General features: G+C 44.2%; 1 protein-coding gene across 1 annotated transcript in view; it reads right to left on the bottom strand.

Moving 5' to 3' along the window:
- Positions 1 to 18284, bottom strand: part of EHD3 (EH domain containing 3) — an 82818-nt gene extending 64534 nt beyond the window's left edge. The window contains exon 1 of the mRNA XM_056568536.1: positions 17662 to 18284. Within this exon, the coding sequence (XP_056424511.1) occupies positions 17662 to 17888 (227 nt within the window). The 5' untranslated portion in view covers positions 17889 to 18284. The remainder of the gene's footprint in view (positions 1 to 17661) is intronic.
- Positions 18285 to 18917: the final 633 nt, after the last annotated feature.

The following is an 18917-nucleotide window of genomic DNA, read 5'->3' on the forward strand; positions in this document are numbered from 1 at the left end:
TCACACTACAGAATATCCAAGCAGAATTTCTCCCGGTGGAGATACTGTTGTGTGAATGGGACCTTACTCATCAGGAAATGCTCCTTACACCTCATCTGGAAAGCTCCAGTGCAATGTGAATAGAGACAACATTTAAAATGTTTAAAATACTGTTTAAAGAGGTACTCCAGTGGAAAAAAAAATAGTTTTTTCTAAATCAACTGGTGCCTTGAATGCAGCCCTTCTTAAGCAGTGGATGCCAGAATGAGTGAGCAGCAGAGGAGAGGAATTTGTGAGCCAAATACAGAAAATAAACACATATAAAAGACATGTAAAGAAACGACTTGGCCCAGTGAGTAGTATATAAAAGAATAATATTTTTATATGTGATATCACAGGTGCGCTTTAAAGGGGTACTCCGGTGGAAAACTTTTTTTTTTTTTTTAATCAAATGGTACCAGAAAGTTAAACAGATTTGTAAATTACTTCTATAAAAAAAAAAATCTTAATCCTTCCAGTACTTATTAGCTGCCGAATACTACAGAGGAAATTCTTTTCTTTTTGGAACACAGAGCTCTCTGCTGACATCAAGAGCACAGTGCTCTCTGCTGACATCTCTGTCCATTTTAGGAACTGTCCAGAGCAGGAGAAAATCCCCATAGCAAACATATGCTGCTCTGGACAGTTCCTAAAATGGACAGAGATGTCAGCAGAGAGCACTGTGCTCGTGATGTCAGCAGAGAGCACTGTGTTTCAAAAAGAAAATAATTTTCCGCTGTAGTATTCAGCAGCTAATAAGTACTGGAAGGATTAAGATTTTTTAATGGAAGTTATTTACAAATCTGTTTTTCCACCGGAGTACCCCTTTAAGGGTAGAGTCAAACGTGCCGTATTTTGCTGCGTATTTATTGCTGAGTATTTTCCTATCCAGCAAACTTCTGGCCCGAAAAAGACTTGAATTGCAGGGGTTAATTTCTGTGGCAAATTCCGTGAATAATTAACCCCCATTCCAGAAAGATCCGCTGATAGAATTCAGCAAGGAGATTATTTACTGAATTTCCATAGTAGGCTAATTTGCATAATTAATTATATATGCGTGACATCATACGTGGGGGAAATTTTGTTCTATTCTGACCCCTATAACTTCTTCTCCTTATACGGGGCCTGTTTGAGGGGTAATTTTTCTGCGCCCCGATCTGTAGTTTTTAACAGGACCATTTTGTTTTGATGTGACTTTTTGATCGCTTTTTTTTTATTAAATTCGGGAGCTGCAGTTAGTTACTAACTACAACTCCCAGCATGCCCTGATACAGCCTGTGGCTCAGCAGCTGCCCCAAACAAAAACTACAACTCCCAGCATGTTGGACTATATAGTAGTATATAGTATAGGTCAGTGTTTCCCAATCAGGGGTGCCTCCAGCTGTTGCAAAACTACAGCTCCCAGCATGTTGGGCTATATAGTAGTATATAGTATAAGTAATTGTTTCCCCAAACAGGGGTGCCTCCAGCTGTTGCAAAACTACAACTCCCAGCATGTTGGACTATATAGTAGTATATAGTATAGGTCAGTGTTTCCCAATCAGGGGTGCCTCCAGCTGTTGCAAAACTACAGCTCCCAGCATGTTGGGCTATATAGTAGTATATAGTATAAGTAATTGTTTCCCCAAACATCGGTGCCTCCAGCTGTTGCAAAACTACAACTCCCAGCATGATGGGCTATATAGTAGTATATAGTATAAGTCAGTGTTTCCCCAAACATGGGTGCCTCCAGCTGTTGCAAAACTACAACTCCCAGCATGTTGGGCTATATAAAATAGTATATAGTATAAGTCAGTGTTTCCCCAAACAGGGGTGCCTCCAGCTGTTGCAAAACTACAACTCCCAGCATGATGGGCTATATAGTAGTATTTAGTATAATTCAGTGTTTCCCAAAAAAGGGGTGCCTCCAGCTGTTGCAAAACTACAACTCCCAGCATGATGGGCTATATAGTAGTATTTAGTATAAGTCAGTGTTTCCCCAAACATGGGTGCCTCCAGCTGTTGCAAAACTACAACTCCCAGCATGATGGGCTATATAGTAGTATTTAGTATAATTCAGTGTTTCCCAAAAAAGGGGTGCCTCCAGCTGTTGCAAAACTACAACTCCCAGCATGATGGGCTATATAGTAGTATTTAGTATAAGTCAGTGTTTCCCCAAACATGGGTGCCTCCAGCTGTTGCAAAACTACAACTCCCAGCATGCCCAGACAGCCAACGGCTGTCTGGGCATGCTGGAAGTTGTAGTTTTGCAACAACTGGAGGCACCCTGGTTGGGAAACACTGGTATAGGTTATGGTGCAACATTCCGGGAGTTGGAGGATTGGTTGGATAAATAGCGGCCATTGCATGGCCGGTATTTTTTTATATAAAAACACCGGCAGGGTAGCCAAAACACCGGCCAGGTGGCAACCCTATGCATGGGGCCTAAGAGATCTTCAGTCTATGATGGCAACATAAGTTCAGATATATACGTCAGATGGAAAGGAAGGGGCAGGATGTGTTTTTTATTTTTATTTTTTGGGGGGGGGGGGGGGGGGGGTCAGAGCTCTGTAATTGCATTATTGGCCCTAAAATGCAGCTATGGACCAACAGGACGCAGCTGTAAAGAACGCGATTCTGATCACCACATTCTAAAAAGGAAGTTATTCAGAATGCATGCAGTGCCTGAATTGGCGCAGTTTTCTGGCACATTATTAACCTCTACTTTGCCTTTTGGCAACACTAATGTGTTTATACGAGACAAGAGGGATCTCACACAAGGACATACATTCACAATACAATTCCGGGTATACAATACACCCACATCTCAGGTAAACACGGAGCCGTCAATAGCGCCAATTCATCCTCAGTGCCCGCCTGCTCTTATATACCCATCTCTGCAAGGTGACCCGAATGGAACCACAAAGCTCTTAAAAGAAACAGCGCACTTTATGTCTACTGTCTTGAAGAGAACCAGTCAGACTAGAATAGTGTTTCTCAACAAATGTGCCTCCAGCTGTTGCAAAACTACAACTCCCAGCATCAGCGCCGGACATCAAGGACTCATCACTAATGGGAACAAAAGATTAGACGCCCTTTTCCTTGACCTATAATGGCAGGAGATTCCTGTACACAACAGACTGTCTATTGATCCTGTCAATATTCAATGGGCTTCAATACAACTTTACGTACTCTGCATGGATAGATTTAGAATACAATTGTGATGTCCCAGTGCGGGATATAGTCCCGTACCGTACTTAGGCCCTGTCAGGTTGAGTCCCTATGTGTCCTAGGGGCTCTCCTGTAGTGTCTCCCCCATAGTAATAAATATTCTGTATAGTGTTATGTGTGTTATGTATAAAGGACCTTTTAAGGACCTTTGAGTTAGTCACATGATAATGTGTTCACATGATGTGTTTGTTACCCAGACAGCACCAGCTAACCAGGTGACCTGCAGCTTGATCTATGGGCTTCTGGCTCAGCCCCCGTTTATAAGAGGGGCGGCCATTACAATCTCTCTCTTGATCCTGAGGTAAAGTAAAGACAAGACGTCTCAGAGCCAGTGTCCAGCACATCTGGAGGCCTCAAGCCTAAATTACAGCCACAAGTCAGTAAGTCAAGTCATCTATGTCTGCTGTCACTACCTACAGTCAAGTCTATAGTCAAGTCTATTATGGTCAGCGTGGCTGTCCTAAAGTCTTTCAAAGTCACTACAAGTCCCAGCAAGCTGTGAGGTCCTTCTGTGTTACTGGCCACCTCTCTGGGATCCTGGCCTAGCTGTAAAGAATGTTACCATATGTCTACCTCAGTAAAGCTACTGTTAACCCCGACCTGGTCTTGGACTATTATTGCCCTGCTTAACCTTGGGATATCAGTGCTACTGTTTCGGTTGGTTATCGAGAAAACCACACACTGGCGTCACGAACATTTAGGGGATAACAACACCTTGCCCCTGGGCTACAACATCTGCCCCATACACCTCACCTTCACACCCCGAGACACCACACAATATCAGATTTCTAGTAAGAAATCTCTGAGCAGTGCTAAAGGGCCTCAGTGCTCTATAGGGCCTTCTATGCAGGATGTCCGTGGCGTTCAGTACATGTATGGAAGATCATGGCCTCTGGATTCCCTTTTATATAGAGGTCTTTCAGTCATGTCTAGCGGAGGCGGTGCATGTCTAGGGATTTTTTTTGTGGTAATATGGCATAATTATAGACTCCACATGAGAAGCACCGAGAGATCGGAGCGGGTGAGACGTTACTTCATGTCAGCCCAGGCGATATCCGTAACGTACAATTACCGACATGTCTGAGGGTAACAGAACTGATCCAACAAGATTAAAGGGGTACTCCAGTGGAAAAAAATTTATAAAACAAATAAAACAGATTTGTAAATTACTTCTATTAAAAAATCTTTACCCTTCCAGTACTTTTAAGCAGCTGTATGCTACAGAGGAAATTCTTTTCTTTTTTAATTTCTTTTTTTTCTCTCTGCTGACACTTCTGTCCGTGTCAGGAACTGTCCAGAGCAGCATAGGTTTGCTAAGGGGATTTTCTCCTGCTCTGGACAGTTCCTGATACGGGCATCCGGTGTCAGCAGAGAGCACTGTGGACAAGACAAAAAAGAAATTCAAAAAGAAAAGAATTTCCTCTGTAGCATACAGCTGCTAAAAAGTACTGGAAGGGTAAAGATTTTTTTAATAGAGGTAGTTAACAAATCTGTTTAACTTTCTGGCACCAGTTGATTTAAAAAAATAAAAATAAAATCTGTTTTCCACCAGAGTACCCCTTTAAAGAAACATCGTAAGAGAGACCATATACTCCAGCGGTCTCCAAACTGTGGACCTTCAGCTGCTGCAACTACAACTCCCAGCATGCCCTCTGTTATTCCTCCCGAACACTCAGACCCTGACCCAATGTTTCCCCAACCAGGGTGCCTTCAGCTGTTGCAAAGCTACAACTCCCAGCATGCCCGGACAGATTTTGGACTTCTGCCAAGCGAGCCGGAGCGAGTCCAAAGTCTGTGCAAGAGATGGGGGGGAAACGTTCTCTGGACACGTAGGGAGACACCTAGTGGCAGCTTATAAAACATAGAAAACTATATTCTTTTTACACAAAGTAGATTAGAAAGATTTTTTTATTTACCAAAAGGAGTACAATAGCAAAAAAGTTTTAATGAGAGTGCACATTTTAAGATTTTTTTTTTTTGTGTGGAATGAATCACCTCAAAAGTAGGCAATTTAGCTTTTTAGGATTCTAGGAAAGCTGGGAGATGCCATATTAGTCATCACCTAGCTCTCCCGGTTATGTAAACTGTCCTGGTTAAGTTGATATTTATATACACGGCGCTGCTTTATCCCAGGGCGTCAGATTTTTGGCACGCTTTTCGTTTTACATTTTCGGCGGCCAATATCAGCCCCACCCTCCCCGTTATTCATGTGAGAACACGAGGCTTCACCAGGATCTACGTTTCCCTTAGCAGGCGCTGCTGGACCTGGATCTACCCCCTTCACAAACGTATTCAGATTTTTCACACTTTTTGCCACTAGTGCTAGTGGAAACAGTCAGTACGCTGCTGATGCCGGATCTGTTTACACGCCTGTTACCCCAAAATGTGCTTGTGTATGTACTGGAGCTGCAAAACCCAGACCCCCCAAAAAAGGGTTCTATAGTGATCCCAGTTCAACAGAACTGTAGAGGTTCAGTGTGTTTTCGTTGCAATCTTGCCGCTTGAAGAGGTTATCCAGGATTACAAAAAACATGCCTGCTTTCTTCCAAAAAAGAACAGCACCACACCTGTCCTCAGGTTGTGTGTGGTATTACAACACTGCTCCAATCACTTCAATGCAACTAAGCTGCACTACCACACGCAACCCGCTGACATGAGAAACTTTTTTTTTTTTTTGGAAAAAATAATGTTTTTCCTAATCTTTGGAGAACCAAGGTGCCTCCAGCTGTTGCAAGACTGCAACTCCTAGCATGCTAAGCAGCAGGTATCATGGTCTGGATAGTTGATGGGAGACCTACAGCAATGCTCAGAGCAGTGTTCCCCAACCAATATGCCTCCAGCTGTTGCAAAACTACAACTCCCATCATGCCCGGACAGCCGAAGGCTGTCCGGGCATGCTGGGAGTTGTAGTTTTGCAACAGCTGGAGGCACCCTGGTTGGAAAACACTGTTCTATGGGGGAGATTTATCAAAACCTGTCTAGAGGAAAGTTGCTGTGTTGCCCATAGCAACCAATCAGATCGCTTCTTTCATTTTCGAAAAGGCCTCTGGAAAATGAAAGAAGCGATCTGATTGGTTGCTATGGGCAACTCAGCAACTTTTCCTCTGGGCAGGTTTTGATAAATCTCCCCCTATGTGTACCAAAAATAGGATAATTCTGATATATCTGGGTCACTTTGCACCTTTGACAACAAATTGGGGGAGATTTATCAAAACCTGTGCAGAAGAAAAGTTGCCCAGTTGCCCATAGCAACCAATCAGATCACTACTTTCATTTTGCAGAGGCCTTGTTAGAAATGAAAGCAGCGATTTGATTGGTTGCTATGGGCAACTTGGCACATTTTCCTCTGCACAGGTTTTGATAAATCTCCCCCATTATGTGGACATTTGGCTGTCCAGGCATGCTGGGAGTTGTGGTCTTGCAGCTGAAAATCGTAACAATGCCGTTTTTTACAGCTTGCTATTTACCGCACAGTTATAGGCGATTATTGACAAGCGGAAACAAGGACTGGTAAAACCGTGGGAACTGGCCGTGAAACCAGTTCCTAGGGTTTGTTCACACCCAGAAATGTATGCAAACGTCCAATTTTTCGGAATTGGGGTTTACAGAAATCCAGGCAGCGGCTGAAGAAACAACCCCTATTCAGATGTAGAGGATGCATTTATTTTTTAGTGGCAGTAATTTTGCAGACCTGTGGTGGCCCAGTAGGGGAGATGCTGCCCTGTAACCTTAGGCTAGGTTCAGACTACGGAATTTCCGTCTGCAATTCCGCTTTGAAATTGCAGGCGGAAATTCCGCTTGATAAAATGTATAGTGTAGCGAATGGGTTTCCGTTCACAAATTCCCCCTTCGGAATTTGTGAAGCGGAATTTGTGAACGGAAAATCCGCTTGGAAATTTCCGCCTGAAGAATGCCGTTGCTCTTTCTTCAGGCAGAAATCCGCGCGGAACACATTGCAGTTTATTGGAGACTGCAGTGTCCGCGCGGTCCTAGCGCTGACTGATTCAGTCAGCGTTGGCAGCACTCGGACTCTCCGGGCGGAAATTTTCTGCCCGGAGATTCCGTAGTCTGAACCTAGCCTTACTGTCCTGTCAGGCAGCCTCCTCCAGTGTCTCCGGGGCCCCTTGCACCTGTTTCCCCCCCTGTACATATGTTCTGCAGTGTATTGTATTATAAAATGTGTTGTATCTTTAAGAGATATGTCATGTGATTGTTACCCAGGAGGTACCATTGATCAGGTGATCCCAAGAGTGACCTATGGGCTCCCTGCTAGTCTCCCCATATAAGCCCTGGGTGGAGCTTCTCTCTCTCTCTTCTGCTGAGGTCCAGTGCAGTCTTGTCTAGTGTCCAGAGTGTAAGAGACCTCAAAGTCCAGTCCTGCAGCCACCATCAAGTCAAGTAAGATAAAGTCACAGCTTTATGAGTCAAGTCAGTCCCTGTCATCTGTCTAGTCTGCATTCAATTGTCCAGTCCTACTACAAGTCCCAGCAAGCCCTTAAAGGGGTTCTCCGGTGCTTAGACATCTTATCCCCTATCCAAAGGATGAACTTAACTAAAAGTCACTGAACTATATAGAGACTGTTTGAATGAGACTGTTACTGTTCATTGGATGTACCACAAGCCTTTAAAGGGGTAGTCCTAAGGATAGGGGATAAGTTTGAGATCGCGGGGGGTCCGACCGCTGGGGCCCCCTGCGATCTCTCTGTACGGGGCCCCGGCTCTCCGCCGAGATAGCGGGTGTCGACCCCCACACGAAGCGGCGGCCGACACGCCCCCTCAATACATCTCTATGGCAGAGCCGGAGATTGCCGAAGGCAGCGCTTCGGCTCTGCCATAGAGTTGTATTGAGGGGGCGTGTCGGCCGCCGCCTCGTGCGGAGGTCGACACGCCCCCTTCCCGCGGGCTGTCGGGGCTCCGTACAGGAGATCGCAGGGGGGCCCCAGCAGTCGGACCCCCCGCGATCTGCAACTTATCCCCTATCCTTAGGATAGGGGATAAGTTGCTCACCACTGAGTCACCACTGGACTACTCCTTTAAGTAAAGTTTATCCAAGTTCAAGTACCTTGTGGACCTTCAGTCATTTTATGCATGCACCTATTGTTACTGGGAAGGGCGGCGATAGGCCGGAGAATTACCTCAGCATACTAGCCCTCAGCCTGGCGTCATGAACTGTAGGGTTAACCTTAACCCTTCATCTACTTAAACAACTCCCCAACTACCATACACCCCCGCCCCCAAAGGCTACCACATTCTATTAAAAAAATCTTAATCCTTCCAGTACTTATTAGCTGCTGAATACTACAGCGGAAATTCTTTTCTTTTTGGAACACAGAGCTCTCTACTGACATCTCTGTCCATTTTAGGAACTGTCCAGAGCAGCATATGTTTTCTATGGGGATTTTCTCCTACTCTGGACAGCTCTTAAAATGTCAGGTGTCAGCAGAGAGCTCTGTGTTCCAAAAAGAAAAGAATTTCCTCTGTAGTATTCAGCAGCTAGTAAGTACTGGAAGGATTAAGATTTTTTATAGAAGTAATTTACAAATCTGTTTAACTTCCTGGCACCAATTGATAAAAAAAATAAGAAAATAAAGTTTTCCACCGGAGTACCCCTTTAACCCCTTAAGGACGCAGGACGTAAATGTACGTCCTGGTGCGGTGGTACTTAACGCACCAGGACGTACATTTACGTCCTAAGCATAACCGCGGGCATCGGAGCGATGCTCGTGTCATGCACGGCTGATCCCGGCTGCTGATCGCAGCCAGGGACCCGCCGGCAATGGCCGACGCCCGCGATCTCGCGGGCGTCCGCCATTAACCCCTCAGGTGCCGGGATCAATACAGATCCCGGCATCTGCGGGAGTTCGCGATTTAAATGAACGATCGGATCGCCCGCAGCGCTGCTGCGGGGATCCAATCATTCATAACGCCGCACGGAGGTCCCCTCTCCTTCCTCCGTGCGGCTCCCGGCGTCTCCTGCTCTGGTCTGTGATCGAGCAGACCAGAGCAGAAGATGACCGATAATACTGATCTGTTCTATGTCCTATACATAGAACAGATCAGTATTAGCAATCATGGTATTGCTATGAATAGTCCCCTATGGGGACTATTCAAGTGTAAAAAAAAAAAAGTAAAAAAATGTAAAAGTAAAAAAAAAAAGTGAAAAATCCCCTCCCCCAATAAAAAAGTTAAACGTCCGTTTTTTCCTATTTTACCCCCAAAAAGCGTAAAAAACATTTTTTATAGACATATTTGGTATTGCCGCGTGCGTAAATGTCCGAACTATTAAAATAAAATGTTAATGATCCCGTACGGTGAACGGCGTGAACGAAAAAAAAAAAAAAATTCCAAAATTCCTACTTTAATACATTTTATTAAAAAAATGTTATAAAAAATGTATTAAGTTTTTTTAGATGCAAATGTGGTATCAAAAAAAAGTACAGATCATGGCGCAAAAAATGAGCCCCCATACCGCCACTTATATGGAAAAATAAAAAAGTTAGAGGTCATCAAAATAAAGGGATTATAAACGTACTAATTTGGTTAAAAAGTTTGTGATTTTTTTTAAGCGCAACAATAATATAAGAGTATATAATAATGGGTATCATTTTAATCGTATTGACCCTCAGAATAAAGAACACATGTCATTTTTACCATAAATTGTACGGCGTGAAAACAAAACCTTCCAAAATTAGCAAAATTGCGTTTTTCGTTTTAATTTCCCCACAAAAATAGTGTTTTTTGGATGCGCCATACATTTTATGATATAATGAGTGATGTCACTACAAAGGACAACTGGTCGCGCAAAAAACAAGCCCTCATACTAGTCTGTGGATGAAAATATAAAAGAGTTAGGATTTTAGAAGGCGAGGAGGAAAAAATGAAAACGTAAAAATTAAATTGTCTGAGTCCTTAAGGCCAAAATGGGCTGAGTCCTTAAGGGGTTAAAGTCTCTGCATCACTGGTCACCTCCTTGGGCCCTGGCTGAACTGTATAGACTTTACCAACTGTCTACCCTCAGTAAATCTGCCATTGTCCGTAACTTGCCGTCAGAGTCTTTATTGCCCCCGTGCCTACCCAAGATCCAGCGGTAAACCTTCGGGTGGTTTTAGGCTAAACCACGCCCTGGCGTCACGAATACAAGTGGTTAATGTTATCTGCCCCTAGGGTAACAACATCTTCCCCAATCACACAACCCACCACCACAAAGTCACTTCTACCCTAAGGCCAAAGTGTTGTGTTGGATGCTACCTGATGTGATATCCCAGTGCAATGCTGCAATAATAGTAAGGGTTCTATCTGTTTACACAGCGATATAATCTCCAGAGCGGAAGGGGTTAACCAGATGGTGAAGGCAACAAATGTGTGACCCCTGTTATCTCTGCATTTACTGCACTGATAATTCCAGCACTTTACACTGATTTCTGCTAAACACAACAGTCTGTATGAGGAGGACCCCTTTTTACAGGATTCGTCTATGCCAGTGTTTCCCAATCAGTGCACCTCCAGCTGTTGCAAAACTACAACTCACAGCATACCTGGACAGCCTACTTTCAAAAACAGTGCCACTCTTCTCCTCAGGTTGTGTGTGGTAGTGCAGCTTTGTTGCATTGAAGTGATTGGAGCAGTGTTGTTATACCACACACAACCTGAGGACAAGTTCTTTTTGTTTGATTAGTCTATGCCAGTGTTACCCAACCAGTGTGTCTCCAGCTGTTGACAAACTACAACTCCCAGAATGACCATGTAGCCAAAGGCCTGTCATATCTGAGTTCAGTTCGGGAAATGAAGTGCTGTGAGGGAGACATCTATTTATGCAAGTAATTTAATATTCCAGATCAGAACTGTAATATATTATTTAGGATTATATATATATACACATATACACACACACACACTGCTCAAAAAAATAAAAGTGAACACTTAAACAACACAATGTAACTCCAAGTCAACGACCCTCCTGTGAAATCCCACTGTCCACTCAGGAAGAACACTGATTGACAATCAATTTCACATGGAACAGACAACAGGTGGAAACTATAGGCAATTAGCAAAACAACCACTTCTCAGTTCCTATGCTCTCTGGCTGATGTTTTGATCCCTTTTGAATGCTGGCGGTGCTTTCACTCTAGTGGTAGCATGAGACGGAGTCTACAACCCACACAAGTGGCTCAGGTAGTGCAGCTCATCCAGGATGGCACATCAATGCAAGCTGTGGCAAGAAGGTTTGCTGTGTCTGTCAGCGTAGTGTCCAGAGCATGGAGGCGCTACCAGGAGACAGGACAGTACATCAGGAGACGTGGAGGAGGCCGTAGGAGGGCAACAACCCAGCAGCAGGACCGCTACCTCCACCTTTGTACAAGGAGGAGCAGGAGGAGCACTGTCAGAGCCCTGCAAAATAACCTCCAGCAGGCCACAAATGTGCATGTGTCCACTCAAACGGTCAGAACTGTAATATTATAGGAGAGAAGAAAAAAAAACTATCATTTTTTGCATGTTCTTTTGTTCCTTCTGTAAATTCTCTTTTCTTTTCTTCAACATCCAATAATCCAGAATATTTTGTTCTCTCGCACTAATCAGGTCTTGTCCCTGAGAAAGTAATGTAATAATTGTGGCCATATAATGCCTGTGCAACCAGTAAGAGGTGGCCTCCCCTGATAAGAGTTAATAAGACACAGCGGCCCCAAAAATTGTCCCTATAATGACCAACAAACTAGAAAGGACCCGCAGTGACAGCCACCACCCAGACTGGCCCCATATTGTGCCCCCTTATTAGACAGTGACCAGCCACAGTGGCCCCAGAATGACCGTGATTAGTCCATTAAAGACATGTATCAACTGGCATGCATTTGCAAAATTGCACCAAAATCATCTAATTTTGCACTATGTTCAGGGCTGGCTCCGCCTATAGGCAAAATAGGCAGCCGCCTAGAGCGCACTCTTGATAGGAGCCTCACCCTGCACGCAGCAATAAAGTTAGCCAACATCCAAAGCACCCACCCATCCAGCAAAATCCTGCCACCCCAGCAGTAAGGAGATTACATGAGGATGAGGTTTGTTACAGTGTGTCACCCCAGCAGTAAGGTGATTACATGAGGAGGAGGTTTGTTACAGTGTATCACCCCAGTAGTAAGGAGATTACATGAGGAGGAGGTTTGTTACAGTGTGTCACCCCAGTAGTAAGGAGATTACATGAGGAGGAGGTTTGTTACAGTGTGTCACCCCAGTAGTAAGATGGGGGTGACAAAGCGTGGAGCAAATGGGCGGGGTCAAGCGGTGGCACAATTAGCTTTCGCCTCGGGTGGCATAAATTCTTACACCAGTCCTGACTAAGTTTATGGTTTTTCTTGTGCGCTTACAGGGGACATGGTTTGCAGATGCCCTGGTTGGTGCGTTGAATTTATCCCTTGCGAGAAAAATGTATTTTTGCTAAAATGTACCAACTTGCATAGGAATGTGTGCAAGCTTTTATTTATTTTTTTTTTTTTGCGCTATCCAGGGCCTTCCTGTTATTGTCAAATTTATGAAGTGATGTGGGCAACATAAATTTTGTGCAGCAACCGGGACACCCACATAGGTTTTGTGCTATTTTTAGGTTGTCTGTGCTGGCTTTGGGATTTTTATTTTTTTAAATTTTTTTTTTTATTTCTAGATTTACGCTTCCTGGAGGTGTGGCTAAGCAGAAGCGCTGCGCAAAAATCTGTGCTAACGACACATTCTCCTCCCTCCCCCACATATGTATTCCCCCCCCCCAAATGACCAAAAATAGAGGCCAGACTTTCATGCTCCTTTCCCCATGTGTCGCAAACTTCTAGACCGCACCAGCGCAGGGCTGGCACCCTCAATTTTAGGATATGTACATACAGTCATTAAAGGGTTAATAAAGAGTTTTACTTCTACAATTACAGTCTCGGCCCTCACACCCTCTCATCATACGCCTCGACCTCTGTGGTTCGCCCTTAGGCCACCCCCACCCCCATCAATAATTTAGGGGCTGAAAGGTTCGCCGGAGCTTAGGACCCTATTAGGCCTCATGTATAATTAACCGCTTCCCTCCCAAGTGTCCAAGAGTCAGCAATTTATAATCGTGCTATCGGTCAGATATGGAGAGTCTCTGCACTGGAGAGGAGGGTGGGGACATAGTCCAGTGTTTCCTAATCTGGGTGCCTCCAGTTGTCCCAGCATGCCCGGACAGCCAAAGGTTTTGCAACAGCTGGAGGCACACTGCTTGGAAAACACTGACCTTGAAGAACACAACAGTCTGATAACAGAGAACAAATGTAGAGAAATATCCTTTAGGAGTCGTGACCTTTCAATGGCCTCTTATGGAACGCGGCTGCAGATCCGAGACGGTAAATTAAATTAATATGATGGAGCTAGAAAGTAATGATATGTAACTCGCTGAGTGTCTGGATTTCCTTCTGGAGACAATAATTAGAGGCCAAAAAAATGTAATTATTAGGCGGAGATCCAAATCTACAGAGCACCCGCCCCCATTGTGGAAAAGCGACAACCAATATGGCTGCCGTTGCACCCACTATTCAGGGGTCTAGAAAAAGCTGGGTGACATTCGCTTTGGGAGATGTAATAGAACGCCGGGTGTTTCCGGAAAACTTTATTCCTAAGCCTATGTTCACACAATCATAAATCTGCAAATTCCGTTACGCAATGCTTGCGGCAGAATTTATTCAGATTTTGGGGGAGATTTATCTAAATCTGTCCAGAGGAAAAGTTGCTGCGTTGCCCATATTAACCAATCAGATCACTGGTTTCATTTTTCAGAGGCCTTTTTCAAAAATGAAAGAAGCGATCTGATTGGTTGCTATGGGCAACTCAACAACTTTTCCTCTGGACAGGTTTTGGTAAATCTCCCCCTTTGAGCAGAATTGGTGTGCCCAAAACACAGAGGGGGATATTTACCAAAACCTGTCCAGAGGAAAAGTTGTTGAGTTGCCCATAGCAACCAATCAGATCGCTTCTTTCATTTTTGAAAAGGCCTCTGAAAAATGAAACCAGTGATCTGATTGGTTGCTATGGGCAACTCAGCAACTTTTCCTCCAGACAGGTTTTGATAAATCTCCCCCCAGAATTCGGCCAAAATTCACAGCCCAATTAAGTCCAATTTGATTCTGCCAAGACAGGTCTTTCAAATTTAGCAGAATGCGAAATTTCCACCGTGTGACTTTGTCCAGAAAACTACCCGGCCCCCCTCACTTTGCGCATATTTACATAAGCCCTGCATATTTTGAGGGCCAATGAAAAACTGGTGTTGCCTGCTCAGGCCCCATAAACCAGAAAGGAGAGCCCCCTAAGAAGCGGCGGCCGTCGCTTGTATACGTATTAGGCTGGACTCACGCCACGTTTTTGCAATACAGTTCCCGTATCAGGTTTTTGATAAAAAACGGATTCCTCAAAACCTGACTAAACTGTATCAAAACGTGTGTACAAATTTTAATCCGTATACGGTTTGAAAAATTATGTCCGGTTGCATAAGTTTTTAACTTTTCATTCCATTATGAATAAAGTTTCACTTGTTTGATTGAAATTCCAAGAAAAAAAAAACAGTACAAAGTCAAAAACCGTATAGTGAAAACCATATGGAACGGTACACACATACGGTTCCCCATTGACTCCCATGTTAAATTTTTTTTTTATAAAAGTTTCACACAGTTTTTCACCCGGACCAAAAACCGTGGTAGCCTACCATGGTTTAGGATACGGGGGGAAAAAAAAAACTGACAAAACCGTACAGGATGCAAAACGGACACAATCTGATGCATCGTTTGGCATAAGGTTTTCAATGGAGAGTCAATGCATACGGTTTTCAATATGGTTCCGTACGGTTTTCAAATTGAAAACGTATACGGGAACTGTACTGCAAAAACGTGGCGTGAACCCGGCCTTACATAGACGGTATATTACCCCTGCGGCACCTACGGCTGCCGCACCGATGCCGCAATGCGAAACCTGCTACACAAGTGTGTGGGTGGTGTTTCTGCATAAAAATGTATTATGTTGCGCACGTCACAAATGACAGAAAGCCCCTGGATAGTGCAAACATTTTTTTATTTTTAAAAAGTGAAAAGCTCACACATTTCTACGCCAACTGGTTAATGCAGTATATTTGGGCGCTAAAATAATTTTTTGTGCAAATGGTAAATATGGCGCACCATCCAGTGCATCAGCTAACCACGCCCCTTGGAAGTGTACAAAAAATAAATAAAAATTTTAAAAAAATTGCGCAAAATTAGGTCATAATTTGAGCACACGTCAATGCGCAAAATTTTGCAGGAGCACGCCGGTTTATAAATAAATGTTTAGGAGCACAGATCTTCAGAAAGTTCGCTATCTGATGTTTCAGAAAACCATATGAGGTTCCTATAGACGAGTGTATCCCAACCAAGGTACCTCCAGCTGTTGCAAAACTACAACTCCCAGCATGCCCGGACAGCCGTTGGCTGTCCGGGCATGCTGGGAGTTGTAGTTTTGCAACAGCTGGAGGCACCCTGGTTGGGATACACTACTATAGACAGATTAGACCCTTTGGTACTACTTAGAGAGTGGGTGAAAAATTGTGCGTGCTGCGTGTTTTTATTTTGTTCATTGACATGTGCCGAACGTATCATCTAATTTGGCGCTATTTTCACGTTCTACACCGGCTTCATGATTTTTCTTGTAATGCGCTATTTGCGCAATTCATCACTTCCGCAAATTTTTGCACAAATGTACCCCAGTGATCGGCTGGTGTAGGGACGTTTGTGAGCTTTTCAGTCATTTTTTTTTTTTTTGCACTGTCCAGGGGCTGGCAGTCATTAGCGCAAGTTTATGAAGTGACGTTTTTCACTGCGCAAAAATTCTGCGCTAATGATAAATTCTTCCGCCACGGCTCCACCTGTATGCAAATTGCCGGCGACATTTGACAGACTTTTGTTTAAAACGGATCTGACTTCTAGAGACAGAAATCTCTGAGCCGTGCCAAAGGAGATGAAACTTGCGCGAGACTACGCGCGTTCAAACTACGGATTTAGCAAAAGTGCTATGCAAGTCTATGGGACTTTCACCAAATCATAGGCTGAAAGCCTCTAGTCTTGCGCAAGGGAGGTTTTGACACAATTGGATCTAGTGTAAGAAAATCCTCTGAGAGTCAGACAAAGCACTCCAGGATGTTTAGCTCACAGAGCATTGTCTATACTGGATACAATTGTATCACTTCTCAGCTGAGAGCAGGACTAGCTATGTACAATGTATCAGTCTGGAGTCCAGGGTGTTTAGCTCACAGAGCATTGTCTAGACTGGATACAACTGACTTCTCAGCTGAGGGCAGGACGAGCTATGTACAATGTATCAGTCTGGAGTCCAGGCTTTTTAGCTCACAGAGCATTGTCTAGACTGGATACAATTGTATCACTTCTCAGCTGAGAGCAGGACTAGCTGTATACAATGTATCAGTCTGGAGTCCAGGATGTTTAGCTCACAGAGCATTGTCTATACTGGATACAATTGTATCACTTCTGAGCTGAGAGCAGGACTAGCTATGTACAATGTATCAGTCTGGAGTCCAGGGTGTTTAGCTCACAGAGCATTGTCTAGACTGGATACAACTGACTTCTCAGCTGAGGGCAGGACGAGCTATGTACAATGTATCAGTCTGGAGTCCAGGCTTTTTAGCTCACAGAGCATTGTCTAGACTGGATACAATTGTATCACTTCTCAGCTGAGAGCAGGACTAGCTGTATACAATGTATCAGTCTGGAGTCCAGGGTGTTTAGCTCACAGAGCATTGTCTAGACTGGATACAATTGTATCACTTCTGAGCTGAGAGCAGGACTAGCTATGTACAATGTATCAGTCTGGAGTCCAGGATGTTTAGCTCACAGAGCATTGTCTAGACTGGATACAATTGTATCACTTCTCAGCTGAGAGCAGGACTAGCTATGTACAATGTATCAGTCTGGAGTCCAGGCTTTTTAGCTCACAGAGCATTGTCTAGACTGGATACAATTGTATTACTTCTCAGCCGAGAGCAGGACTAGTTATGTACAATGTATCAGTCTAGGGTCCAGGATGTTTAGCTCACAGAGCATTGTCTAGACTGGATATAATTGTATCACTTCTCAGCTGAGAGCAGGACTAGCTATGTACAATGTATCAGTCAGGATTCTATACAGTTTAGCTCACAGAGCATTGTCTAGACTGGATACAATTATAAATTGTGAACGGAAAGACAAAGTATACCAGAAAGTTGATGAAGTTTTAGGATATACAACCCCTTTGGAGCTACCAGGGTATAATGGGATTTGAAACTGCGGACCTGCAGGTGTTGCAAAACTACAACTCCCAGCATGCCCGGACAGCCAACGGCTGTCCGGGCATGCTGGGAGTTGTAGTTTTTCAACCGCTGGAGGTCCACAGTACTAAGAGCCCCCCTTTACATACCGGATAAAGGTGGTCTTCCCCGTAGAGTATTGTCCCACCAGCAGGATCATGGGCTTGTTATCAAAATCCGCGTCCTCCAAAGCTGGCGAATGAAATTCATGGAATTTGTAATATTCTTCCAGGGGCAGCAGCTTGGTCTTGTAGAGTTTCTTCAGCCCATCGCTGACTGTCTGGAAAACTTCAGGATCCTTTTTCCTGCGGTCATCGTTCCCCAGCCAGCTGAACATCTCTGGGCGCAGAAGATGAAGAAGAAGAAGATATGGAATTAGGGGGGGACGACGACTACGCTGAAATAAAGGGGAACCACTGACAATCAGACAATATTTTGCAATATAAAAATTAAAAAGCTAATTTTTGCAGGATTTGATTGTCAGTATTGTCAATGTTTCTGTATAATCCAAAGGGGAGAGAGAATGTGCTGGGATCTTCTCTGCTACAATGTATCAGCTCAATGACACAATTAGGGATGCACAGTGCAAAATAAATAAAAGCCCCCTCCAGTGCAATAGGCTGGACCCTCAGATGCACATCAGCCCCTTCCAGCTGGATTTAAATGCCCTAAGCCCAGGAAACTGGTGTGACACCGGAAGTTCCCATCTCCGGGCAAGGCATCGCCAGTGTAAAGCAATGAGTGAAGCCGGGGAGGGCGGGGCCATGCGGGTGGGTGCGGCACATGACCTGCGGAGCAATGCAGGGATCGGGATCTGCCTGTGCTCGGGCGACACCTACAGGCGGACGGCGGTAAGGCAGGTCACCTTTTCGTGCCTTCTAAATTTAGCTCCGAGCGATGACTTCATGGCTGATACTCCCAGTGAACGCTTTGATGATGAGGGTTGTAGTCATTTACATCAGGGTTATTAACCAGGTGCAGACATTTAAAGGAGCCGCTCTGTGTATTTTACCTTCCTGTACAGGAGCCGTGTGGATGCGGTGAGACATTACTGTACAGTGATTACAATGTAGCAGGATGTCCGCATCTGTACAGCGCACTCTGGTGGAGGATCTGCTTTATTGCAGGATATGGGAGGATGAGTCAGGAGAGAAGTGACATCAATCACTCATCGCCAAAAGGGTAATCACAGGTGATATGTGTTATATATGGTACAGGTGATGTTCAAGGCAGTGTATAGATTTTATCTTTATCTATCTATCTATCTATCTATCTATCTATCTATCTATCTATCTATCTATCTCATATCTATCTACCTCATATCTATCTATCTATCTATCTATCTATCTATCTCATATCTATCTAT

The sequence above is a fragment of the Hyla sarda genome, chromosome 3, assembly GCF_029499605.1.
Source record: "Hyla sarda isolate aHylSar1 chromosome 3, aHylSar1.hap1, whole genome shotgun sequence".
Taxonomy (NCBI): domain Eukaryota; kingdom Metazoa; phylum Chordata; class Amphibia; order Anura; family Hylidae; genus Hyla; species Hyla sarda.